At 52.2% G+C, this 24,269-nt stretch overlaps 2 protein-coding genes across 17 annotated transcripts in view; both read left to right on the top strand.

Moving 5' to 3' along the window:
* The window catches only part of RERE (arginine-glutamic acid dipeptide repeats), a 272,298-nt gene extending 255,232 nt beyond the window's left edge, over positions 1-17,066 (top strand). For 8 of the 15 annotated variants that reach the window (XM_053280791.1, XM_053280792.1, XM_053280794.1 and 5 more), the window contains 9 exons: positions 1,207-1,371; positions 2,389-2,502; positions 2,994-4,336; positions 5,584-5,806; positions 6,296-7,019; positions 9,841-9,993; positions 10,798-10,944; positions 11,514-11,694; positions 13,470-17,066. In XM_053280791.1, coding sequence (XP_053136766.1) covers positions 1,207-1,371; positions 2,389-2,502; positions 2,994-4,336; positions 5,584-5,806; positions 6,296-7,019; positions 9,841-9,993; positions 10,798-10,944; positions 11,514-11,694; positions 13,470-13,503 — 3,084 coding nt within the window. In that variant the 3' untranslated portion in view covers positions 13,504-17,066. The remainder of the gene's footprint in view (positions 1-1,206; positions 1,372-2,388; positions 2,503-2,993; positions 4,337-5,583; positions 5,807-6,295; positions 7,020-9,840; positions 9,994-10,797; positions 10,945-11,513; positions 11,695-13,469) is intronic. The other 7 variants (XM_053280796.1, XM_053280798.1, XM_053280797.1 and 4 more) reach the window with 7 other exon arrangements.
* An 806-nt stretch (positions 17,067-17,872) lies between these two features.
* SAMD11 (sterile alpha motif domain containing 11) overlaps positions 17,873-24,269 on the top strand; it is a 250,070-nt gene continuing 243,673 nt past the window's right edge. The window contains exons 1-2 of one of the 2 annotated variants that reach the window (XM_053280812.1): positions 17,873-18,314; positions 22,194-22,335. The gene's annotated coding sequence lies outside the window, so the exon portion shown is untranslated. Of the gene's footprint in view, positions 18,315-18,566; positions 18,899-22,193; positions 22,336-24,269 lie in introns of those variants that run through there. The other variant, XM_053280813.1, reaches the window with a different exon arrangement.

Raw genomic sequence — 24,269 nt, 5'->3', positions numbered from 1 at the left:
GTCTCTTCCCAGTGTTTACACAGTGGTTGTGGTAAACATGCTGTGTTCATACAATTAACATGGTTATCGCACCACTCTTAACTTGTGGTAGGCCCCATTGACAGCACTTGCCCGTCTCTGTCATGTTTTGCCCTTGGCTGAGGTGACCATGAGTGGCCAAACCATTTGAGCTCTGCAGAGCACTTTCCTGATTACACACTAAACAGGGGCAAAATGCTTCGGCTTGGCAGAATCGTCTTGAAAACAATCCCCAGAATCTCCAATTCCTACAGCGGGAAAATACAGCGGTTTTTTTGCGACGCACATGCAGCGTTGCAGCACTGTAACACAAAGACGAAATCCGAAAGAAGGCTTCGGAAGTGTGAACGGCAGCTTGCTGTCAGCGCAGGGACTGCGGTGTCACAACGCAGGAAGCACACTTAGGAGATCCAGAGTGACACTGTTGTAGGGTTTAATCTGGAAAGTGCCCAGCAAGTCAAAGAGAAATGCCTAGACTCGCTGTGTAGCAACTTCCTTTTCCCTGTCAGTCAGCAGTTTTCAGGCTTGGTCCCCTTGAATGTTTCTGGCCTTGGGCCATGGTGGCTGGGAATGATGGGAGTTGTAGTCCCAGACCTGGGGAGCCAAGTTTGAGACCCCCTGCTGCAGGTGATTCTTGGGGGTGGGGTGAGGGAACAGCAGGTGGTGTATTTGGAGATTACTTGGGGGTACTGCTGCCAGCCTCAGGGCTGGTGATGGGCAAGGTGCCCTGCTGTAGACGCCCATCTGTTACCTTGGCAGTAGATGGGGCAGCAGGCACGGGTTTCTTTGTTACTCCTGGGTCAGTTGCCGCATCTGGCCCCGAAGTATAAGCGGGAGGCACCCAGCCACCGGTTGCTGACAAGTCCCAGGCTTTTTCTGCTTGGGTCCCCATAATATTGTCGGACTACAGGCCCCATCATCGCAGCAGCCATGGACAATGGGTGTTGTAATCCAGCAACATCTGGAGAAGCCCTGGACTACTACTCCCAGTCCCCGCTTGCATCAGCCACCGGCCCCGCTGGGGCTTCTCCTCTGCCCAAGGGTGTCAGGTGCTGAGGGCAGCCCTAGTCCGCCCCTGAGGACGCCACCTGGCCAACCGATCAATGGAGGGCATTCCTGCCCTGTTGGGGGTGGTGGTGCGAGTGCGACCAGCCTTGGTCACACTCCCCGTCTTCCTCTCTCCACCAGCAGATGTCTACGCTACGCAGTGGTCGCAAGAAGCAGCCCACCAGCCCGGACGGCAGAGCCTCGCCCATCAACGAAGACATCCGATCCAGCGGCCGCAACTCGCCCAGCGCCGCCAGCACTTCGAGTAATGACAGCAAGGCCGATTCGGTGAAGAAGTCCACCAAAGTAAGTGCAGGCCGTCGAGAGGGATGCACCCGCTGCCTTCTGGCCACACACACCCGTGGCAAGTGGTGGCCGGGTGTGTGAGTGAGGCTTGGTTGAGAAGGGGCACCCACCCGGGAGCCGGGCCTTGCCCATCAGAGTCCTGTGCTGTCTCTACTAGATCAGGGCTGCACAACTTGGGTCCTCCTGCAGGTGCTGGACTATAACTCCCATCATCCCACTCTGGCTGGGGATGATGTGAGTTGCAGTCCAGCAACAGCTGAAGGACCCAAGTTGGGCAGCCTGGCACTAGAACTGTGGTGGCCGTTTCTGTTTGCTTTAATCTCCCCACCTGCAGGGAGCCCTCTGTACCTTGGCGTATCTCCGGAGGAATCTCCTTGCTTTTCTGTCCCAGAAATCACATCGTATCTTACACAGTGGAATGTGCGTTTTTGTATTTCGAGGGCCGTGCTCAGATCGCATGGCGCATTAGCGAGGGGAGATGGCCCTCACAGCCCCCCCAGAATGCATCCAACATGTCTCCTGTGGCTCAGGGAGATGGACACCCCACCCGTGGGCAAGTGGTCATTGAAGGAAACCTGTTTGCTGTGCTGGATCTCGCTGAGAAATCCCTAACAAGCTTCTGAGGAATTCCAGGGGTCCGTGGGGGGCAGCTGGAAAGTGATCCTGCTAGATCGCTCCTGCTTTCACCCAAGTCGTCTTCTACACAATTCTGTCCCTGTTGTCCCATTTGTGCATGGTGCCCTACACAGCTTCGTGTCCCAAAGGGGCTCATTGTGGGCAAGTGGTCATTGAAGGAAACTCCTTGCCTCCCCCCGCCCTCTCTGCAGCAGCTGGCTGGCTGCTGGGAGGACCCAGCTGTTGTGGCTGTTTCCCCTGCTCCTTTAGGGGAAGCAGTTTAACCTGCAGGGTTGGCGTCAGTCTGAAGCCTTCCCACCAGAGAGCTGCTAGTGGTCCTGCTGCCACCTTCCCCTCCTCCTCCTCCTCACAGTATCCCTTTCCACTTCTCATTTGTGGCAGAAGATCAAAGAAGAGGCGTCTTCTCCTCTCAAGAGTTCCAAGCGGCAGCGAGAAAAGGCGGCGTCTGACACAGAAGAGCCCGACAGAATTAACGCCAAAAAAACCAAGACACAAGTAAGCCTTGACAGAGGGTCTGCTTCCCCCCACCCCTCCGTTAGGGCCCGAGGGAGCTGCCTTCTCCCCGGCCAGACCTTTGGCCCGCCGAGCTCAGTCCTGTCTACACTGACTGGCAGTGGCTCTCCCAGCCCTGACTGGGGGTGCAGCCAGGGAGCGAACCTGGGACCTCCTGCACCCAGAGCCGATGCGCAGCCACTGAGTTACAGCCCCACAGCGGTCATGTTCTTGCTGCTCCCATCCGCTGACTGTTCCCTGTTTGCCAAGCTAGCTCATGTCGGGGGGCTCAGGTCACTGACTGGCAGCAGCTCTCCAGGCAGGCAGGACTCTTTCCTCCCTGGAGGTGCTGCCAGAGACGGAACCTGGGCCTGTCTGCCGGCTCAGCCCCTGAGCTGTGGCCCCCTCCGCCATCAAGCCTGGCTGGGGAGCAAGTTGGCCAGAAAGCAGCCCCCCGGCGCTGACCAGGCCCGTTTCTCCCCGCCACCCCGCAGGAGATCAGCAGGCCCGACTCCCCTTCGGAGGGGGAGGGCGAAGGGGAGAGCTCCGACAGCCGCAGCGTGAACGACGAGGGCAGCAGCGACCCCAAGGACATTGACCAGGACAACCGCAGCACCTCGCCCAGCATCCCCAGCCCTCAGGACAATGAGAGCGACTCGGACTCCTCCGCCCAGCAGCAAGTGCTGCAGACCCCCAACGGCCCTGCCCAGGCCCTGCCACCCTCCCTCCCTGGCTCGGCGCAGCTCCCTCTGCCGCCCGCCTCCAGTGCCCCCTCTGCCGCAGCCCCCCACGTCTCCCCGCCGGGGCCCCAGCCGCCCAGCCAGGCTCCGGCCCCTGTGCCCCCACACGCCCACATCCAGCAAGCCCCTGCCCTGCACCCCCAGCGGCTCCCTTCGCCTCACCCGCCCCTCCAGCCTCTGGCGGTCTCCCCCGGCCAGCCCCAGGCCCCCGCCTCCCAGTCTCACCTGCAGCCGCCGCTCCACGGGCAGCTGCAGCCGCTCCCCCTCGGCCTGCAGGCCCAGCCGCTGCTGCCTCACCCACTCCCTGCCCAGCCGTTCCCCTCGTCCGCCTCGTCTCAGGTTCCGCTGCCCGCGCAGGCCACGGCCCACCCCCATGTGGCACTTCAGGTCCCAGCCGCACAGCCGGCCCTGCAGGCCCCCTCTCCCCTGCAGCAGCTGCCTCAGCCCCCGCGAGAACAGCCCCTGCCCCCGGCCCCCCTGTCCATGCCGCATATCAAGCCGCCCCCTACCACCCCGATCCCGCAGCTCCCCACGCCGCCCTCCCACAAGCACCTTTCGGGGCCATCTCCCTTCTCCATGAACTCCAACCTTCCCCCACCGCCGGCCCTGAAGCCGCTCAGCTCCCTCTCCACGCACCACCCGCCCTCTGCGCACCCTCCGCCCCTGCAGCTGATGCCCCAGAGCCAGCCGCTCCAGCCTTCTCCAGCGCAGCCCCCTGTCCTGACCCAGAGCCAGAGCCTGCCTCCCTCCGCCAGCCATCCGCCTTCCAGTCTCCACCAGATACCTCCCCAGCCCCCTTTCTCCCAGCACCCCTTTGTCCCCGGAGGGGGCCCACCCTGCATCACTCCTCCTTCCTGCCCCTCCACGTCCACGCCACCTTCCGTGCCTGGTGCCCCACCACAGGCGGCAGGCTCCACGTCGGCAGCCTCCAGCGGGAGCGTCCCCGTGGTGACATCCTGCCCGATACCGCCAATACAGATCAAAGAGGAGGCTCCGGACGAGGCTGAGGAGCCGGAAAGCCCGCCTCCCCCGCCTAGAAGCCCTTCGCCAGAACCGACAGTGGTGGACACGCCGAGCCACGCCAGCCAGTCGGCAAGGTAAGGCGCGTGGCGGCAGACCTGGGCTGCTTTTCCAAAATCCTCCTCTTGGTGGGGCTGCCATCTCGGGCGACAGACACGTAGGGCCCGTCTGCTTGTGTGGCCATTCGATGGTGTGGAGGGGCCGTGTCAGAGAAGGTTTCCTTCTCGTGAGAAGAGGAATGTCCTGGGGTCAGATGGTGCCAGTGCTGTTAGAATGTATATTATAATTTATGAAGAGGGGTTACAAAACACCGTAGGGCAACAGTTCCCAACGTGGGGGCCTCCAGATGTTGCTGAAATTGTAAATTGTAGCTGGGCCAAATGGGAGTTAGGATCCAGCAATATCTGGAGGCCCAGGTTGGGAACCCTGGCCATTGAGGAATTGACTTCATTGAGGCTGAGAAATGTGAACAGTAGAGAGTTCCAGAAGATTGGAATCCAGGTTGTTAATCAGGTTTCCCCCATTTCTGTGGCTCAGTATGACGTTGCTTAAAAATGTCTAATCTAAAAAAGAATGTCCCTTTGGAGGAGGATTGCATAGCTCAGAGCGCATACATTCATTCTCTTAGATGAATACATTTTCTGCACACCTTTTTGTGAGGGGAGGAAGGCAATCCCTTTTCCTTGTATTTGTGGCTTCCTACACCCCCCCCCCCGCCCAAAGAAAACTATATATTTATTGATTTCCACAGATTGCATGTCTTTTTAGAAGGTCGCTTTAACACACATAGAGAAAAGGGAACAGTTCCTTATACTTGCCTTATCCCCGTTTTATTTTTACCTTCCGCTCTTTCTCCAAGGAGCCCAGTGTGAACACATGGTTATGTTTCTCCTTACAAAAACCCTGTGAGGTAGGTTAGTCTGAGAGATACATGACGGGCCTAGAGTCACCCAGTGAGTTTCATGGCTGAATGGGGTTTTGGACTGAGTTCCCCCCAGTCCTAGTCCAGCACTCTAGCCACTACACCATGCAGTGCATTTCTTTATAGAACAGTGTACTTTCCCCACCTTTTGCGTGAGGAAGACACCACGTATGAAGCAACTTGCTTCCTCCCCAGTCACTGCCTACGTTTCCAGACACGTCTTTGTTTTCCTGTGGCCATGACAGCTGAGACCCACAAGGTTCCAGATGCTGTGAAGGTGCTGGATACACACAGCCCTACCCATGAGGACTAGCGCCTTTACACACAGCTGACTTTCACTTCTTGATTTCAAGCTCCTATTCTTCATATGCTTACTTCCCCCCCGCCCCCCGGCACTTCCAGGTTTTACAAGCACCTGGACCGTGGCTACAACTCCTGCGCAAGGACGGATCTGTACTTCATGCCGCTGGCGGGTTCCAAGCTGGCCAAGAAGCGAGAGGAAGCCCTCGAGAAAGCCAAGAGGGAGGCAGAGCAGAAGGCAAGAGAAGAGAGGGAACGGGAGAAGGAAAAGGAAAAGGAGAGGGAGAGAGAGCGTGAGCGTGAGAGAGAAGCAGAAAGAGCGGCGGTAGGTTGGTCTGTCTGCTAAGCCGAAGGGGTGATCCCGGCGGGCTCCAGGCTCACTGGAAGCCGTGTTTGCATGCTGCCAGGTTGGGTTTCCAGGGTGGGGTGGGGTTGCTCCGGTGTGGCCTCCGGAAGATGTAGTCAAGTTCATGCATGCAGGACTGCCTCTTGGGTGGTGGTCTGGTTTGGCTGGAGACCCATGCTTGGTCCTGTAGTGGAAATGCCATTTGCATATCCTCCAAACTGGAATCTTGGTTTTGGCGTCCTCCCAGCTCATGGGGAGTTTTAGCTGGAAAGACCTAGAAAACAATGGCTGGGTGCATGGCATGTCTTTCAGTCGTGCTCCAAATGGCCCAGATTTCTCTTCTCTTGACACCATGAGAGTGTCTGACTGCCATGTTCGGAGCTGCAGTGCCAGCCAGATCCTGAGTTTCCTTGGGCCAATTGATGCTTCCCGCACTAAATACCCCCTCCTTATCCCCTCTTTGTGCAGCAGAAGGCGTCCAGTTCCTCCCACGAAGGGCGCCTCGGAGAATCCCAGCTGACTGGGCCGGCTCACATGAGGCCTTCGTTCGAGCCGCCTCCCACCACCATTGCCGCTGTGCCCCCATACATCGGGCCGGACACGCCGGCACTCCGGACTCTCAGCGAGTACGCGCGCCCCCACGTCATGTCCCCCACCAACCGCAACCACCCCTTCTTCGTCCCCCTCAACCCCGCCGACCCGCTTCTGGCCTACCACATGCCTGGCCTCTACAACGTGGACCCCACCATCCGGGAGCGGGAGCTGCGGGAGCGGGAGCTGCGGGAGCGGGAGATCCGGGAGCGGGAGTTGCGGGAGAGGATGAAGCCGGGCTTCGAGGTCAAGCCCCCGGAGCTCGACGCCCTGCACCCGGCCACCAATCCCATGGAGCACTTTGCCCGCCATGGCGCCCTCACCATCCCCCCCACGGCGGGCCCGCACCCCTTTGCTTCCTTCCACCCGGGGTTGAATCCCCTGGAGCGGGAGAGACTGGCTCTGGCAGGCCCCCAGTTGCGGCCTGATATGAGCTACCCAGACAGACTGGCGGCCGAGAGGATACACGCCGAGCGGATGGCCTCGCTCACCAACGACCCCTTGGCCAGGCTCCAGATGTTCAACGTGACCCCACATCACCACCAACATTCACACATACACTCGCATCTACACCTCCATCAACAGGACCCGTTGCATCAAGGTGAGTCGGGACTGACCTGCCGCCCCCGCCCTCTTCTTGTGAACGGAAGGGCAGGGGGCGGACCCTTAAGTGGTGGAGGCTGCCTGTTCCACGGAAGGGGCTGCAGGGCAAAAGAAGGGGTCGTACGCGGACAGAATCGGCGGTAGGCAAAGATGCCACGAGTACTCCTCTCTCAAGTGAAACACGAAAGGAATGTGCAACAGAGCAAATAATACCTCCTGGATAACAACCCTGGATCTGCTCAGTGTGAGCTATAAAACTGTGATATGAAAAACACACTGTGCAAATGTACAACATTGTACAGTGTATGGTTCATATTGCAGCTTTATAGTTCACATTGAGTGGATCCAGGATGGTTGCTGCGTAGAAAGGGCTGTACCACTTCAGACCACTTAGGGATGGGCTGTTGCACTTCTGAGAGGGAGCTCCTGGCAAGCAGCAAACTCTTGGTCAGGAAAAGAGCTGGGCTGGGACCTTCCTCCTCTGACGCAAGCATGACTTGTCCCCTTAGCTAAGCAGGGTCTGCCCTGGTTGCATCTGAAAGGGAGACTAGAAGTGTGAGCAATGGAAGAGATTCCCCTTAGGGGATGGGGCCGCTCTGGGAAGAGCAGAAAAAGGTTCCAAGTTCCCTCCCTGGCAGCATCTCCAAGACAGGGCTGAGAGAGACTCCTGCCTGCAACCTTGGAGAAGCCTCTGCCAGTTAGTGTAGTAAACAATACTAAGCTAGATGGACCAAGGGTCTGACTCAGTATAGGGCAGCTTCCTATGTTCCTATGAAGCCATAGAGAGGGAAAGAGAGATCTTGAGTGCTTTATGCTTTGGGGGGGGTGTGCTTTCTGCCTCCTCCAACTGCAACGAGGTCTTTGAATTTGCTGGCCTCCCGTGACCTTAGGTCTTTAATCTGCCCGCGTTCTTTAATCTGCCCTTGATTTCAGCAGCAGCTTCTGCTGCAAGATTAGCCAAATGCTCTGGGAGAGGGCTGGCCTTCTTGACTATCAGAAGGAGGAGGGTCCACGTGGAGCTCCTCTGTTCCTATTAGGTCGTCCATGCCACCTTCCCCAGCCCCTTGGTTTCCACCCCCAGCCCATTTCTAGGACAGGGTTGCTCCTTGGGTCTGCATCGAAGCCGTCTTTAGTAGCAGAATGGGTTGGGTGTGCTTAGGCCTGAGCACAGTGGGAGCAGGCCCTCGACTTCTCAGAAGCTCTTTGGCAATGAGAAACCTCTACTAGCAAGATGCCTGCTATAAGCACTCGGACAGAGTGATAGAGAGGCAGGTGGACTCCTGCACACACACAGACCTGTTGGGTGCACATGCCTCGCCCGTGGGGTCCCTGCCATGAATGTCCCAAACATACAATGTCAAGGACCATAAGCTCAGGGGCAGAGCATCTGCTTGGCATGCAGACGGTCCCAGTTTCAATGCCTGGCAGCATCTCCAGGGAGGGCTGAGAGAGACTCCTGCCTGCAACTCTGAAGAGCCGCTGCCAGTCAGTGTAGAAAGAAAGGCCATATTCTGGGTGGCTCTTGAGTTCTCTGATGCCTTTGGATGGATAATTAGTGCACTTAATCGAGGCCTTGCGGGGGGGAGGGGGGGAGCATGCGCTTATGTGTGCGCGTGCACAGAAAAGTCAGGAACAAAAGGACAGAGTGTTCCCTCCCTTCACCTGTCAAACTGCACTTGTACTTCTTGTGCACGCAGACAGAACAGAGCGAGCCCTGCGTGTAAAAATAGACGGGCGCCTCTGCTTTCTTGGCGAGGGAAGGAATTGTGAGAACTCTCAGGGGAAGAAAGCGCTCCGTGTCTCAGAGGAACCAGGCAAGTCCTCTGTTCAGAAAGAACCACGTCATCAAGGGGATGTGAGGATACGCGCCGTGCAGGACATGGAGCCTCTCAGCCGGCCGTCTGCATTGGGCTCTGTCCTTTGCAGGTGCCCTGTGGCCCACCCCTCTACACTGGAAATCACGGGGCAACCCATCTCGGCCGAGAAGGGGACCGTGGCTGAGATGGGAGGGAATAGATGGCCAGTGGAAGGGACCCGAAGACAGGATCCCTGCCCCGCCACCACCACCACCACCCAGCATCCACTGCATGCAATCCAGGTGTCAGTGCCTCTGTGTGTGTGTGTGTGTGTGTGTTACAGTCTTAATCAGGCTGTACAATTTGCTGGAAGCGACAGCCTTTGCCTTAGAAATGCCTGAGGTATTGGGGGGCTACCTAGCTGTGGAGGTGTTAACGGCCAGAGGGTCCGAGCTTCATTCGTACATTCTCGGGAAGTGTTCTTCACTGTAAGGCCCAGAAGCCAGTTGTTGCAGCCCCCCCCGGCCTGAAGTGCACCACACACACACTCCGACTTGTTAGTTCTTGGGCCTGTGTGAAGTTTGGGCTGCAGCTAAATAGGCCGCGCAGTCGCCCCTGGTGCCACGTGGCACGGCTGTTCTCACCAGGCAGGGCTGTGCTTTGCCTTTTAAGGGGAATGGAGCCCCCGGAGCCTCTGCACCATCTGGGGAGATATTCAGGAGCTTAGGAGAGGGCTCCGTCTCGGGCCCTCAGAAAAGTGCAGCACTGTGCGCAGGTCAGCTCCGTGGGGAATGGCTTTCACGCTGAAGGGTTCTTTGGTCAAAGTGGCCCCTGCTTTAAAAAGATCACTGGGCTCGGGGGGTAGAATCGGGCTGTGCCCCTCACTCTGTGGCGTGGAGAGCCCCCTGCCCCAGGGGCCCAGCAGGCTCCGAGGGATTTCGGCCGGTTCTGAACAGGAGTTTTGACCTGATCTCCCAGGGTCCTAATCCAGCACTGAACCCAAGTGCTCTTGTGTTCCTATAGTCTGGTTAATGATGTCAGGATTGTCCAGCGCCTTGCAGACGCCAATTCCAGCACGAAAATGGAGTTGGCCACTTCAGAGTGCTGCTAACCCGATCGATTCCTGCCTCCTTGATGGTCCTGCATGTTGGAACAGGACCTCTCAAAAGACAAGAGGCGAGCCTTAAAGACCTATCTTTCTAGCCTAGCTTTTAATGATTTCTCGATTTGGATTTGAATGAGTTTCCACCTGGTTTAAATGTTTTCTCATTGTTCTTTGAGGTGTGTTTGGTTTAAATGCAAACCACCCTGAGCCACTTCAGGAAGGGCAGTATATAAATTGAATGAATGGATGAATAAGTAAGGGTCTAGCACCTCAATCTGGAAGAATTAGTGGAATTCAAGAAGATTTAAAAAAACCACCCCAAGGCGAGACTGGCTCAGTTTGTGAACGCAGTCCTGCGGCTGCACAGGGAGCAGGATCTCTGGGGATGGGTTGCTCGGACATAGATGAGCTCAGCTTGCAGGGCTCCTAATTACAGCCATCTCTGGTGCAGCGACAGCAGAGCAAGAATCAGGGGCAGGATGACCTGGCAAAACGCTGCCCTTAATTTTCTGGGAGCCTCAGGGAAGCAGCGGTTAGATGGAAGTCCATCTCCTTGTGTGGAATTTTCCATCATGCAAGAGGAGGAGAAGGCACATAAATATTTGTAGTCGTCGTTGCTGTCGGCTTTGGTTTCATTACACCCAACTGCTCGGGAGTGAAAACCAAAGCAGGCTGAGAGGAGCTCCCAAAGAACCTCTCCAAAGTGGGTGAATGGGCAGCTAACTGGCCAGTGCATTCCGTGAGGCTGCCTAGCTGATCCCAGCAAGGCTCTGCCGCTCTTAGTCATGATGCTTTTGATCCCTGCACCAAGCGAGGCTTCTCTAAGCAGCCGGCACATTTTTAATTCTGCCCCCTGCACCTTTTGCCTCCCGCAGGCTCAGCAGGACCTGTTCATCCCCTCGTGGATCCCTTGGCAGCTGGACCCCACTTGGCCCGCTTCCCCTACCCTCCCGGTACTATCCCAAACCCGTTGCTAGGGCAGCCGCCCCACGAGCATGAAATGCTTCGGCACCCGGTCTTTGGTGAGTGTGTGTTGCTGACTTGGGTGCTTAAGAACTTAGCCTGAAGGATGCCAGATGGTTAGAGCTTCAGTCAATCTAGGACAACACCCCACTTCCATCAGCAGCCTGCCTGAAGACCCCGGGGCACTCCCAGGCAGGCATGAAAATCCCAGCTGGAATTCAGAGGCAGACTGTCTCTGCCCATGGAGGTTCCCTCTAGCTATTGTTAGACCCCTTTTCCTCCATAGATTTGCCCCATACTTGATTTTGATAGTCACCTAAGCTAGCAGCCACCGTCTCATCTTTTGGTAATGAGTGTCTTCCCGCCCCCGCCCCCCACACAGTGATGAATGCATAAATGGCATGTTACTTTCCCTTAGCGTCCTTTAGCTGATTGCTAGCCCAAGAAAACAAGACAGCCCTGCCCCCTTACACTTTTTTGGTTGTTTAAAGCCAACTAGAAATTCACCGCGTGTCAGTTGACCCATAGCAGTGTGTATTCAGTGGTTGTCCAGAGCCAACTGGCAGACCACGTGGACCACGCTGAAGCCACGCTGGATATGTTGGGCTAAGTGAGGGGTCTTTTCTAGGCACCCCCTATCCACGCGACCTGCCTGGCACTCTCCCTCCTCCGATGTCGGCAGCCCACCAGTTGCAGGCCATGCACGCTCAGTCGGCAGAGCTCCAGAGACTAGCGATGGAACAACAGTGGCTTCACGGGCACCCTCACATGCACGGGGGCCACCTTCCCAGCCAAGAAGACTATTACAGGTAAGCGGGATCGGGGTGGGGGGAATCCCCCCGGCGGCTGCTTCTCACACATGCTGCTTCTTGCCCAACTCCTCCCTCCATGTCGCTGCAGCGAGGAGAGACACAAGTGGGGTGGATCTTCCCCCAGAGGCGCTCTCGCTTTCAGTCCCGTCGGTTTTCAAGCGGCGGGGGGGTGTGTGTGGGTGGGTGTTGCTTTGGCGTGGCCCCAGTCTATCCTAGATTTGTCTCGGCAAAGTTGAGCTTGTTTTTCGCATTTGAGAGAAGACCTTGTGGAATGCCATTGGGGTTAGGAAAACCCATCCTCGGCCCCGAGGAGGAGTTGTCTGGGTCAGTGTAGGGCAGCTATACCCTGAAGGTCACTTGCTTGGGTTTGATGGAGCAGGAAGCACTTCTGTGTCGCCGGAGCTCAGCACGGTGAAACACCTGCTGTGCATGCGGTCGGTCCCAGGTTCGATCCCTGGCAGCATCTCCAAGTAGGGCTGGGAAAGACTCTTGCCTGAAACCCTGAAGAGTGGCTGCCAGTCAGAGTCAACAACACTGAGCTAGCTGGACCAAGGGTCTGATTAATCAGTAGGCACATCCATAGCTCTGTGGTAGAGCATCTGCTTTGCATGTGGAAGGCCCCGGGTCCAGTCCCTGGTAGCATCTCCAGGCAGGGCTGGGAGAGACTCCTGCCTGCAACCTTGGAGAAGCCACTGCCAGTCTAGGTAGACCAGGCCTGCTCAACTTTGCCCCCTCCCCCAGCTGTGTTTGGACTACAACTCCCATAATCCCCAGCCACAGTGGCCAATAGCCAGGGATGATGGGAGTTGTAGGCCAACATCGGCAGGAAGGCTGAAGTTGAGCAGGCCTGGCGTAGACAATACTGAGTTTGATGGACTAAAGGTCTGACTCAATATGATGCCACTTCCTGTATTCCTAAGTCCAGGCTTTATAACATGCCTGGCCAGTTTGAGAGGCTTCTTACTAATTGCCAATTGCAGGAGTGGCTGATGTAGATTTCTGTTCCATTCTGTACCTGAAGAGGGTGCTGAGACCTGAGTGCACACACATCCCAGGTGCCTGATGAAGCTCAGTGCCAAAACATTATGTTGTTAGTTAAAACCTGAGAGTTCCGGGCAGGGATGCAGATCCCCGTATAACCCTGCTCAGACATTACGTTGTACCTGCATGCACATGTCTGCACACACATACATGTGTTTGTGTGGATGACTGTACCTGTGTTCCTTTTAAAAGTGAGCTTGGGTACGGGCCTCCTGAACTGCAGGATACGGATAGGAAGGGTCTTGCTGTACCTGTGTCCATTGTAACATGTGTTATACAGATCTGTAGCTGTGCACACAGTACACAGATTGTACAAACATGGAACAAAATGTGTGAAGAGGGCTTCTGTCGTCTCCTCTAACCCCCCCCCCCCACCAGACGAGAGAAGAGGGAAATGTACAAGGGACCATATCTACCCTTTGACTACTTGCTTGCAGCATTGGGAGCGTTACTGAGTCCGTGTGTCCTGTTGTACTGATTCCAGATGTTCTTGACTACAACTCCCAGCATCCTCAGCTGCAATGGCCTTTGGCTGGGGATTGGTGACAGGAGTTGTAGACGACCACCTCTGGGAATCCCTGTAGCAGGGAACACTGCTCTGAGCGATCCAGCCATTCTGGACATTTTTCAGTTACCCTGAGTTGGAGGGAGGCGCTCTGGAAATCCGTTGAATTCTTAAGAAGAAGCCCCCAAAGCACCTAACCCCTCTTCTCCTTCCTGCTCTCTTTTAGCCGACTGAAGAAAGAAGGTGACAAGCAGTTGTAATAAATTATTTATTTGTGACGCTGACTACAGAAGAGCCTGATCCTTTGGAGGCAATGGAATGTGTTTACGTGCAGACGCAAGAACTGCAAAAAGCAAGAGAATAATCTTCTAAAGATACCTTTTCTCTATTTAAAGTGGGGGGGAAATAAGCAAGCCCAAACACTCGAGACTTTAATCAGCGCATATATTCTAGTGTTCATTTGTAGAGAGGATTTCTCAAGATCAGTTCGGGAGACTCCTTGCATGACAAAACCTGTTTAAGAAGCCTATTTGAGAGAGAGAGAGAAATAACACAGGACTCGAAATATTCAGAGAATTTCCCTGGGCAATCTTGGGGGGTTTTTTGGTTGGTTTTTTGGGTTAATTTTATTTTCGTTTTGAGTAGGTGCTAGAATCAGGTTCACAACGTAATGCAAGCCACTGTGCATAAAAAGATACACTCAATTTATATATATATATACTTTAAAGGAAAAAATAAACCAAGAATTGCAAGTAGGCGGCATAACAACCTCTGAAAATCCAAGTGCTATAACAAGAATTTTAAATGAAAATCTACTTTTATTTTAATACATTGTAGGAAAACTTCATAATTTTAAAGAGAGCTTTGCAGCATGGCTTTTTAAGTCTGTAAATAATTTTTTCGGGTTAGGGGTTAAAAAAACTATTATAATCTCCACAAAGTCCTGATTTTGTTTGTTTGTTTGTTTGTTTGTTTGTTTGTTTGTTTTACCTTTCTTTGGTTTTCCTTCAGTAGCATCACAAAATCATTACTTCTTACCTGGTAATGACAAAAATACAGAGTTGATTTTTTAATATAAGAGGAATATATATAATTATCCCTTTAATTAAAGGGAGACAACGGTGGGTGGGAAGGGGAAGGGGTCAGTAATTTCAAAATGGATAAAAGCTTGACTTCATGGTTTGGTAGCAACATAAGCATTAAAGGGAGTTGCAGGGATAATGTTAACAAAATGACTGTTTTCTTTCATGGTGTGTTTCCCCCCCTTTTCTTTAAATCTTAATTCCTCTGTTCCATGAACATCATGATTGCTTTCAACTCTGGAGGTTGTTTGTCATAAATTCAGTTTCTCAGCAGGGATACACAGTCCGCTCCTGCATTGGGGCTAGGTGACTGAAAGCGGAATCAATGCCTGTGGGCATCTTCAGAGCACTCTTCGAGTGTAAAGCAAATGGAGTTGGCACTGGTAGTGCCTTTAAAGCAGGGGGTGCTCAGCCTTGGGCCCCTTGCTGATGCTGGACTACGACTCCCATCATTCCCCAGCCACAGTGGCCCAAAGGCCCTTGGGAGTTGTAGTCCAAGAGCATCTAGAGACCCAAGGTTGAGAGCTCCTGCATTAAAGGAATGGGCTGTGCTGATTGTCGGGCACCCCGAGTATCACTCCTCTTTGTTCATTAACGTGGTGTACATTTTTAGATTAATCTCCTAAATGCATATCCATCCCTCCTTCCACAGTTTTTCTTTTTAAATAATAATCTGGCTAAGTTTCCTTCAGCCTTCTAGAGGTCTGGCCACAAATCCTGCTGGAAGCTGTTCAAGGAGAGGTTTCTCCATTCTCTTCAGCACTGGGATATGCTCCATGCTCAACTAATGTGCACATGAAGCAGTCCCCTACATCTGGAGAGAATGGGCCGCCCAACATCTGGAGAGAATGGGGCATCACCTGTGTACTTGAATCACCACCCACCCACCCCCAGCGTGGCAAAAGAGCTGCTGAACTTGGTTAACTTGCATATTAAACAGAAAAGATGGTTCTTTCCCCCAGAATCCACAGCAGCAGAGTCAACTGGGTTTCCTCCAGCTCCTCATCAGGAGCACTCCAGTAGGTCAGAGTGGAGTTTTAACTGCATTTGCAGCTCATAACTTGCCTGCCTTCTGCAACCCAGAAGGAGTCGCCCCTCTCGGTTAGGTTGGTCAGTGCTCTCCAGTTCAAAGGCAGAGCCATTTTAAAAGCTATGAATCAGTGTGCATTTTCTGTAAGCCGCTTCTGATGTCTTACACACAAGCACGCAGCAACTGTACGAATCCCATTTCTCCCTCTTCCCCCCCAACTGTTACTTTAGACACGGTTTTTTAACAAGGTGAATGGCGCAAGGATCTATAGAAGCGTGTGATGTCCGTGTTGCCAGTTACATTTTTCCGTTGCATTCATTGTCAAGTGTTCCATTTTTTGTTCCATTCTGGTTTTCTCTTTCAGAGGGCTGTATCTTTTGCTGTGAAGACTGTTAATCCGTGGTGGTCCTTCTGTCGGACTCCAGTGGGTCACATCAGATAACCCTGTAGCTAATCGTTTTTGGCCTCCAAAGACATGTGGGGTTTTAAACCTGCCTAACAGAATTCTGAGCTCTTTCTATGTGGGACCGGGGAAAGAGGCTTTCTTGGTTGGTATCCCTCTTCCCTGGTTCCCTCTCCTCAGCCTCTCAAGTTAGCATTTAAGCTTTACCACATGAAGCTGGCCTTTCTTTTTTCAAACAGAGAGCCGTTATTAGGGTCATGTTCACACAGCATCGAGTGCTCACCTGTCCCAGACATACAGTGGCTTAAACCTGTGCTAGTCCCTGCCAGTCCCCTGTACAGAGGATGGAGACGAGTCCAGGATACGTGCAAGCAGGATTAGTACTTTGCTTATCGTGGGACACTTCCTGCACCATTGAGAACTGAAACCTTGAGTTCAGGAGAAAGCAAAAACATAACTCAAGGTCGTTTGGGACCAGATACCCTTAAAAACAAGACATTTGAGTACCACAAAAAGAACTTAAATCTTAAGCTCTCATGACTTCCCCCCACAAAGAAACCTGGGAATGGTACCTTTGTGAGGGTGACAAGAATCCTCCTTGGAGGTCTCTAGCCCCCTTCCAGTTTCTGCATTTCTTTGGGGGAGATAGGTTTTTTTTGGTGGGGGGATAGTTCAGCATGGCTGGTGAAGACACATCTTTGGTCAAAGGTACCCATTGATTCCATCCCCACCCTGTTGACATGTAGTGCTCTTTGGCTCCTCTTTAGAAACTGTTCAGGTATTTGGGTTTTTTAATGTTAGGTTAGTATTCTGAATCATTCCAGGTTGGCAGAGAAGCCTAGAGGAGTCTCTTGCTTCTTGGGTCTAATGATTAACTACAGTGTTATTTGCTCCCGGCCTCTTAAGACCATCATGCTCATGTTCGAATCACCCAGACCCTTTTCAATGTTTACCTTTTCAGAATTCCTTCCAAAAATTTTTCTTCTTCTTTGAACTTTGACAATTCATTTAAAAAAATTTTTTTTTGCTTTCTGTGGGTTTCTTTCCTCCTTCCAGCCGTCTCTTGTTCATTGTTGTCCATGGTTTGAGCTAGTTTCACTGCACCGTTTAAAACGCAGAATTCTGACAGCTGCATTTATATATATATCTTGAGGCTTAGTGTATATATGAGTAGTTTGCCATGGGGTAACACAGTGTAAAACAGAGTAGAAAACCCAGAAATCGTGACTTCTGTGTTCTCTCCATTTGAGTATTTTGTAATTTTTTTGAAATATTTGTGGACATAAATAAAAACCAAGCTACACTACGGCAGTTGGCTCTTGTTTCCCAAGGCTGGTGTGTATCTGTTACTGGGGCGCAAGCAGGGAGGGTGTGTGTGTGTGTGTGTTTGTGTCTGTGTGCGCATGCTTTATATAAACTTTTCACAAGTTTATAGGGAGCAACCAATGAAAGTCTTTGCCTCGCCCAAATGGTCTTCACTTCTGCGTGGTCCTAGAGAAGCGATCCAACAACAAGGTAAGGAAGTGAGGTCGATGCATTTCCGGCACCGTTGCAGGGCAGCAGAGTGGGAGGTGGACAGATAGGGCACTTCGGACCTGCTCCACTGGGAAGCTCTCCTGTGACCCATGAAATAAATGGATGCTTTAGTAGCAGAACTTTGCAGTGGGATTGTGCCTTGCTTTAATTAGGCTTATGTGAGGATGAAACAAAATGTGTTGGATCAGCCATGACTTCAAAACAACTCAGGAACTACCACCAGGGTGCACACCTAGTATTTATACTAAGTATACACACTTAGAATTCATATAGTTCCATCCATGTTCATGGCACTTGACAGAATGACCATGTATTTTTTTAAGGTCTCTGTCTTCAAGGAGCTTACAAAGTTTGCTAACCTTTTCCTTGGGAAAGCGCTTGCAAGAATGGTTCGACATGAGCTGAAGCAGCAATTCAGCTTCAAGGGTCACGCTGAATGAGAAAATGCGCAGGGCCCGACTAATTTAAAATGCCTCTGGGCCAGCTACTCAGGCTTTACACAAACTTCCCATTGCAGATTTTGGTTTTTTAACGTGGGGTCTCAAAACTTGGCTCCCCAGTTGTTGCTGGACTACAGTGCCCATCACCCCAGGGATGATGGGAGTTGTAGTCCAACTCCTGAGGACCCAGTTTACAGATGAAGTGGAGCCTCCAGAGACCTCCTGGGTACCAGTCTGAGGGGCAAAGCGCTTGGAGGGAGCTGTTGCCCCGTGTCCTGTTTGTGGGCTTCCCAGAAGCACCTGGCTGGCCACTGTGGGGGGGCCGGGTGTTGCCCTCCGGGGGCCTTGGGCCTGCTCCAGCTTGGCTGAGGGCGCCTGCCGCTTTAAGCACAGTGGGCCTGAGAGAGGGGACAGGTGCTGCTCGTCTGCTGCCAGAGCGTGGGAAGCCCTGCACCTGCCACCCTCCCCTCAGAGAGACTCCTGTGTGAGGCCAGTGCTCAGGCCCGGCGGCCGTTTTCCTCTGCCCCAGGAGGGGCCTGGGGGGGCTCTTCTCTGCTCCCCCCAAGACTGCCTTCCTCAGGTGAGTGTTTTGGGGTGGATTTGACCCCACAGGCATCCCTCAGAGGGGTGGGGGTTCCTTCTACCTGCTTTGCTCCCCACCCCACTGCCTTGAGGTAAAAGGGGGCAGGGCGGCCGCCATTTTATGGAGCCAAAGGGCCCCAAGTTTGGTTCAGGCTTCACTAGGCCTCGGCGGCTGGTGCCGGGTTTTTGCTTCTCTCTCTCTCTCTCTCTTTTGAATTCTCACCGTACTTCCTTCAAACAAAACTGACTTCTAAATTAAGCTCATGAAAAGAGGGCCCTGCCTCCTGGACCCCAGGGCCTGTTTTTAATTTGAAACCTTATGGAGAATGGCATTTGGAAGCGGCTGAGGCTTAAACACAGCAGCGCTTGGCTTTGGGATGGAGAGCAAGCGCTTTTGTGTATTATTATTTTTTTTGTGTGTGTGTATTTAATTGCGTTTCTCTTCCTCCCCCCTCCCCCCTCCCGAGGAGTTCAGGAGGGTGCACATGGCTCACCACCACCGCCACAGTTTCTCCCCCTAACAGCCCTTGGTGAGGCTGAGAGCAATTGCCTGAAGGTTGCTGGCTCTAGAGAGAGAGAGAAGTAAATATTTACATATTTATTTAAAACCTTTTCTGCACTGGTCCCTCTAGCACACTGCTGCTTGAGGGAGCTTGCAATCAAAACAATACTAAAATGCAATACAAAAAACGCACAACATGCCACCAAACGGCAAAAAGGGAGAGCAAACGCAAACATTTATGACACGTATGTCTTGTTCTTTCTAGCCTCCTCCTTTATTGTTGTTTGTTGTTGTTTTTTATTGTTGTTGTTAATTGTTATTATTTCCTGTTTGCATAGTCAGACAGGTGTTATTGACTGGTTTGTTTTATCCAGACACTGAGTCCTTCCCAAGGACCTGGTGGTGGTTATTGTTATTTACATTTATATCCCGCTCTTCCTCCAAGGAGGCACTACTACATACTTGAGTTTCTCTTTTCACAACAACCCTGTGAAGTAGGCTAGGCTGAGAGAGAAGTGACTGGCCCAGAGCCACCCAGCAAGTCTCATGGCTGAATGGGGATCAGAATATCTGCTATCCTTCACCCCCAACCTGGTTTAAAAGGGATCCTCCTCCTCTGCTTTCGTACAACTCCCCCGATCCCCACCAAACCCTCAGCCCTTTCCTCTTCGCTTCCACAGCAGCACTTATGTACCTGTCCACAGCACCTCTGTAGGACAGCACCTACAATCTGAGGGAGGGGGGACAAAGTCCTGCTTCTCCCCTCCCATAGGGACTGCACTTGTGCGGATTTGCCACTGGGACTCTCCTTTGCACAATCCCTGACTGGTGCAGTAGCTGCAGTAAGCCAGAGAAAAGCCTGGTCTTTTTTGAATTGTGCATTTGCTTTAAACTTGGTGGCCACTCTGAATGCTGCCCAGACTGGTCGGTTCTGAGCAATTCTTAAATATAACATATTTTGCAAATTAGCTCCTCATTTAAAAACAAACAAACAAAAAACCTAGGGCCCCATGATTTTCATACATGTACCCACATTTTTGCTAGGAATATCACCAGAAAATATATGGGGGACCTAGGAGGGCAAAGAATTATTTGCTGGAGGATAAAACTTTGTTCCCACATGCTACATTCCTGAAAAGAACTGGTTTTGCAAGAATGCTGCCCCATTATTCAGAGGACACGTGTTTCCACATTATTTCAGAGGAAAGGTGTTTCCTCTGAAGTGAGTTTATTGGTTTTGATGGCGTTAACTTTCAAGTATGCATATCCATGCTGAAGCCCTCTTTATTTATTTTTTAAATCCAGTTTATGACTCAGCAACGGGGGAAGCTACTTCTCTGAGGCCCTTCCCCTGTTTCTCCCCCCGCCCTGTGCATGCACGCGCGCACATACTTTCTCTCCCTCCCTCCATCACTGCCTGCGATTCACACACCCCAACCTACACTACAGTGGATGTGTGGAGACACTGAGGCTATTGACTTGCCTTTGCCAGGGGTAGGGCTGGACAAGGAGAAATTCTGATATGAAAGAGAAGTTCCTAGCCTGGCAGCTGGGATATTACCCTATAGTCAGGTTAGGGTGGCAACAGTAGTGTGGGGAGCAGGAGTCCCATTCTGAGATCCTGTGCTACACAGGACAGGTAAGGAGGTGTGTTTCTAATGCTTCTTAAAAGCAAGTGTTGCAAGCTGAAATTCGTAGCACCCCTTTTCCCATTTACCCCTCAACATGGCACGTGCTTTCTAAGTGTAAAACAAATCTTGACCCTATGCAGCTGCTTTCTACTGAGTCAGGCCATGGGTCAATCTAGGTCTGCTCTGACTGGCAGCTTCTCTCCAAGGTTCCACATGGAAACTCTTCCCCAGCCTTGAGATCCGTGTGAGCAGGGATGCAGAGAACTGAACTGGGACCTTCTACTACATGTTGATCGTGTACTACTATACCATTAAGATTTGGTTGCTTCTCTGCAGGGACCACACCTTCCTACTGAAGCATGACCTCTTGTTGGGTCTCCTGGTCTCCCCCACTCAGGGCCGGATTATAACATGCTGCAGTCAAGCTTAAAAGGCCCCATAGCATTACCAAAAAAAATTAACGGAAAGGACAACGGAAAGAATAAAGCTTTATTTTTACTCGGCAAAGATACAACAAAAAACTAACAATCGAATAAAACCAGTTATCTTGCAATAAACCTATTTGCCTTAGAAACACCTTTAAATGAAAATACATTATGTAAAACCTGAAGTTGGGTCATTTTTTGTATTCAGAGGCCCCTGGTAATGTGAGGTCCTAAGCCAGAGCTGCACAACTCAAATGCCCCAGTGGTCCTGAAACAGCCATGGGGTGTGGGTGTGGGGGTGTCAATTTTCAGTGCATTGATTATTGCAATAAAAATTGATTAGAAAGATAAGTATTCATTAAAGCAGTTACTAGTTCCTTGCAGAACTAGTTTTCCTACCCACAGTGGCCCACAATTTTAACCAAGGATAGTGGTCAGATAATAACCCTTGTCTCTGCTCAGTTGGTGGGGTAACTGACTGTGCCAGCCCCACACAAATGCCAAGTTCTTCATGGCTCCTGAACTTTCTGGCTACTTGTAGGCTGGATCCAGCCGTACGTTGTACAGGGATGCCCTAAGCCAGGGGTGGGGAACCTTGGCCCTCAAGCTGTTTTTGAACTACAACTCCCATCAAAAGCAGCTGGAGGGCCAAGGTTCCCCACCCCTGCCCTAAGCTGTTGCTTCCTTAGCTTGTGCCTACATCCAGCACCGCCCACACCCATCAACCTTCCGGTCAGACCAAGAGAGTATAAACAGGCTTGTGTGTGAACTGAAAACCACTCAAATTCCCCACTAAGAGAACACCGAGCTATCCCGCTCCCAGAATGCAAAACTCTGCCGTGTAGAAGGGCTGATACCAATCTGTCTGTCGGTCTTTGCTTGCGCAATGTATTTTGTGCTAATGTTGAGGTTTCCTTGTGTCCCAAGATGCAGCCACTTAGCTGAAGCCAAGCAGGTCCAGGCCTGGATGGGGAAACCCCTGGAACCCTGGGTATGCCGCCTCAGGCTCCGTCATGGGAAAGAGGCTGGCTATGCCTGTAATTGCTCCCCTGTTGATTAGTATAGAGCAGGATTTCTCAACATGTGGGTGCCCAGATGTTATCGGACTTCAACTCCCATAATCCCCAGCCCCAGTGGCCTTTGGTTGGGAATTATGGGAGTTGAAGTCCAATTACATCTGGGGACCCACACGTTGAGAATCCCTGGTATAGAGGGTGTGCCCTTTGGATTCTCACCCCCATGCACCAACATGTTTTGAGATGGGTAGCCTTACACGATGTCTGACTTGATTTCCTGCTCTCTTTCCGCTTTTGGCTTAGGCGCTTCCACTGAAGACCATGCCAGGTGCCTGGAATCCGTCCAAGGGCTGCTGCAAACACCTTCATCTAAATGTAAATGCCGCTTCTCTGTCTTGGGCTGGCCTTGCAATGTGTTTTCCCCCCTCTGGAAAATGGATACAAGGTAATGGGTCCCCTGATCGATTTTTATTCATGCCAAGGCGGCAGATTTGCCCTAATGCTTATTTGAAATGTATTGTTCCACAGTGATAGAGGCTGTATTCATTTTGAGGGAAGAAATAAATGGTTTCCGATAAAGATGTCGATAAATCCCCCAGGTGCTTGGGGTGTGTGTGTGAAGCAGCGGTTTAGAGAGGGTGAAGGCGTAGAATACCATCCTATATGAAGTGGCCTTCTGCTGAGTCAAGCCCTTGGCCCATCAAGCTCAGTATTGTCAGCTCTGACTGGCAGCAGCTCTTTGGGATTCCAAACAGGAATCTTTCCCAGCCCTACCTGGAGATGCTGGAGGAACTGACCTGGGAACTTTTGCATGCAAATCATGTGCCCTGTAGCCCCATTCCCACAGCTGAACCTGGGGCCCTTTTTGTACCAGAGTCGTACTTTATGGCCATAGCTGTGCTCCATTCTCTCAGCCTCCAAAAAGCCCCTCCACTTCCTGCCTACTCCGGATCCTGCCAAGAGTTACAGCTTCTCTGAATACTCATCAGCCATGACATCCTCATTTCATACTTTTGCACCAAAGTCAAGGCAGCTGCCACCATCTCAGCTCCCTCCCCACTTGTCTTCGTTTACCACCCAGACAAGAAGAAATCTCTGGGGACCCCACACTTAGTTTGGCCAGAGCCAGATAAGTGTGGCTGGTGGGCGAGCCTCTGTGTTCAGTACAGACCTTGTACCGGTAGACATTGCTGGATCACAGGTACTGTGTTGGTTAAACAGGGGGTGGGATTTTAATGCTGTGTACTAGAGCGATGGGTGATCAGCACGTTTATCCGTGCTGGAGTTGAGCAGTCCTGAATGGGTCAGTTTGGCTGCCAATTTTCCTATCCCCTTCTCAGCCTAAGATCTAAGGCAGGGCTGATCAACTTCGGCCCTCCTGCAGATGTTGGCCTACAACTCCCATAATCCCTGGCTACTGGCCCCTGTTACTGGGGGTTATGGGAGTTGTAGTCAAAAAACAGCTGGAGGGCGTAAGTTGAGCAGGCCTGACTAAGGGAACATCCTCTCCCCAAGAAAAACCTCCCTGGGCATTTTTGTCTTCAAATGAGGCCTTATTTTCAATACCAGGGGTTCCCAGCTTCGGCTACCTAGGTGTTGTTGGACTACAGCTCCCATCATCCTCAGCCACAGTGGCCAACATAGGAGAAAATAAAGCTGCCTTTTCCCAAACCAGACCCTTGGTCCATCTCGCTCAGGGATTGTCTACCCTGACTGGCAGCGGCTTCTCCAAGGTTGCAGGCAGCAGTCTCTCCCAGCGCTCCCTGGAGGTGGTGGGTCCTTCTCCACGCTCTACCATTAAGCTAGGATCCCAAACCCAGCCAAAGGGATGGTGGGAGTTGTATTTCAACATCTGGGGACCCAAGACTGGGAACATCTGTCTTGTATCCCCCCAACTAGGAAAGTGACTGAGAGAAGCAGGGCTTTTCTGTGACTGCATTTTTCCTGTGGAATTGCCTGCTGAGGGAAGCCTACCAAGTGTCCTCTGTGGTGGCATTAATTTAGAAGACTGATGGAAACAGGGTTTTGATTGACAAGGCTTTGGAAGGGATGTGTCTGTGGGTCCTCTGGTCCTTGAATTCGTCGCTGTGCAGCAGTTCTTGAATTTGCCCGGTGGGTGGCAGTGTGGACTAAGGAAACAACCTACCCTTGAGTTTCCATAGCCTAAGTAGGCAGACTATGGATGGTGGAAACCAAATCTTTGCTTTCAATAAAGCTGTGTTTAGTACAAAACATGGTCTCAGTTGACAAGGGGTGGTCTTCGTCCATTGTACTGGGCTTGGCTCTCCATGCCAAATTAAGCTGTTCCGTTTCTGCCAAGGCTGGGCCCAGGAACCGGTTTACAATACCAGAGTCTCAGCCCTGAAGTTACTCATTTGC

The sequence above is a fragment of the Hemicordylus capensis genome, chromosome 16, assembly GCF_027244095.1.
Source record: "Hemicordylus capensis ecotype Gifberg chromosome 16, rHemCap1.1.pri, whole genome shotgun sequence".
In the NCBI taxonomy this organism is placed as follows: domain Eukaryota; kingdom Metazoa; phylum Chordata; class Lepidosauria; order Squamata; family Cordylidae; genus Hemicordylus; species Hemicordylus capensis.
This window is presented reverse-complemented; position numbering and strand designations above follow the sequence as displayed.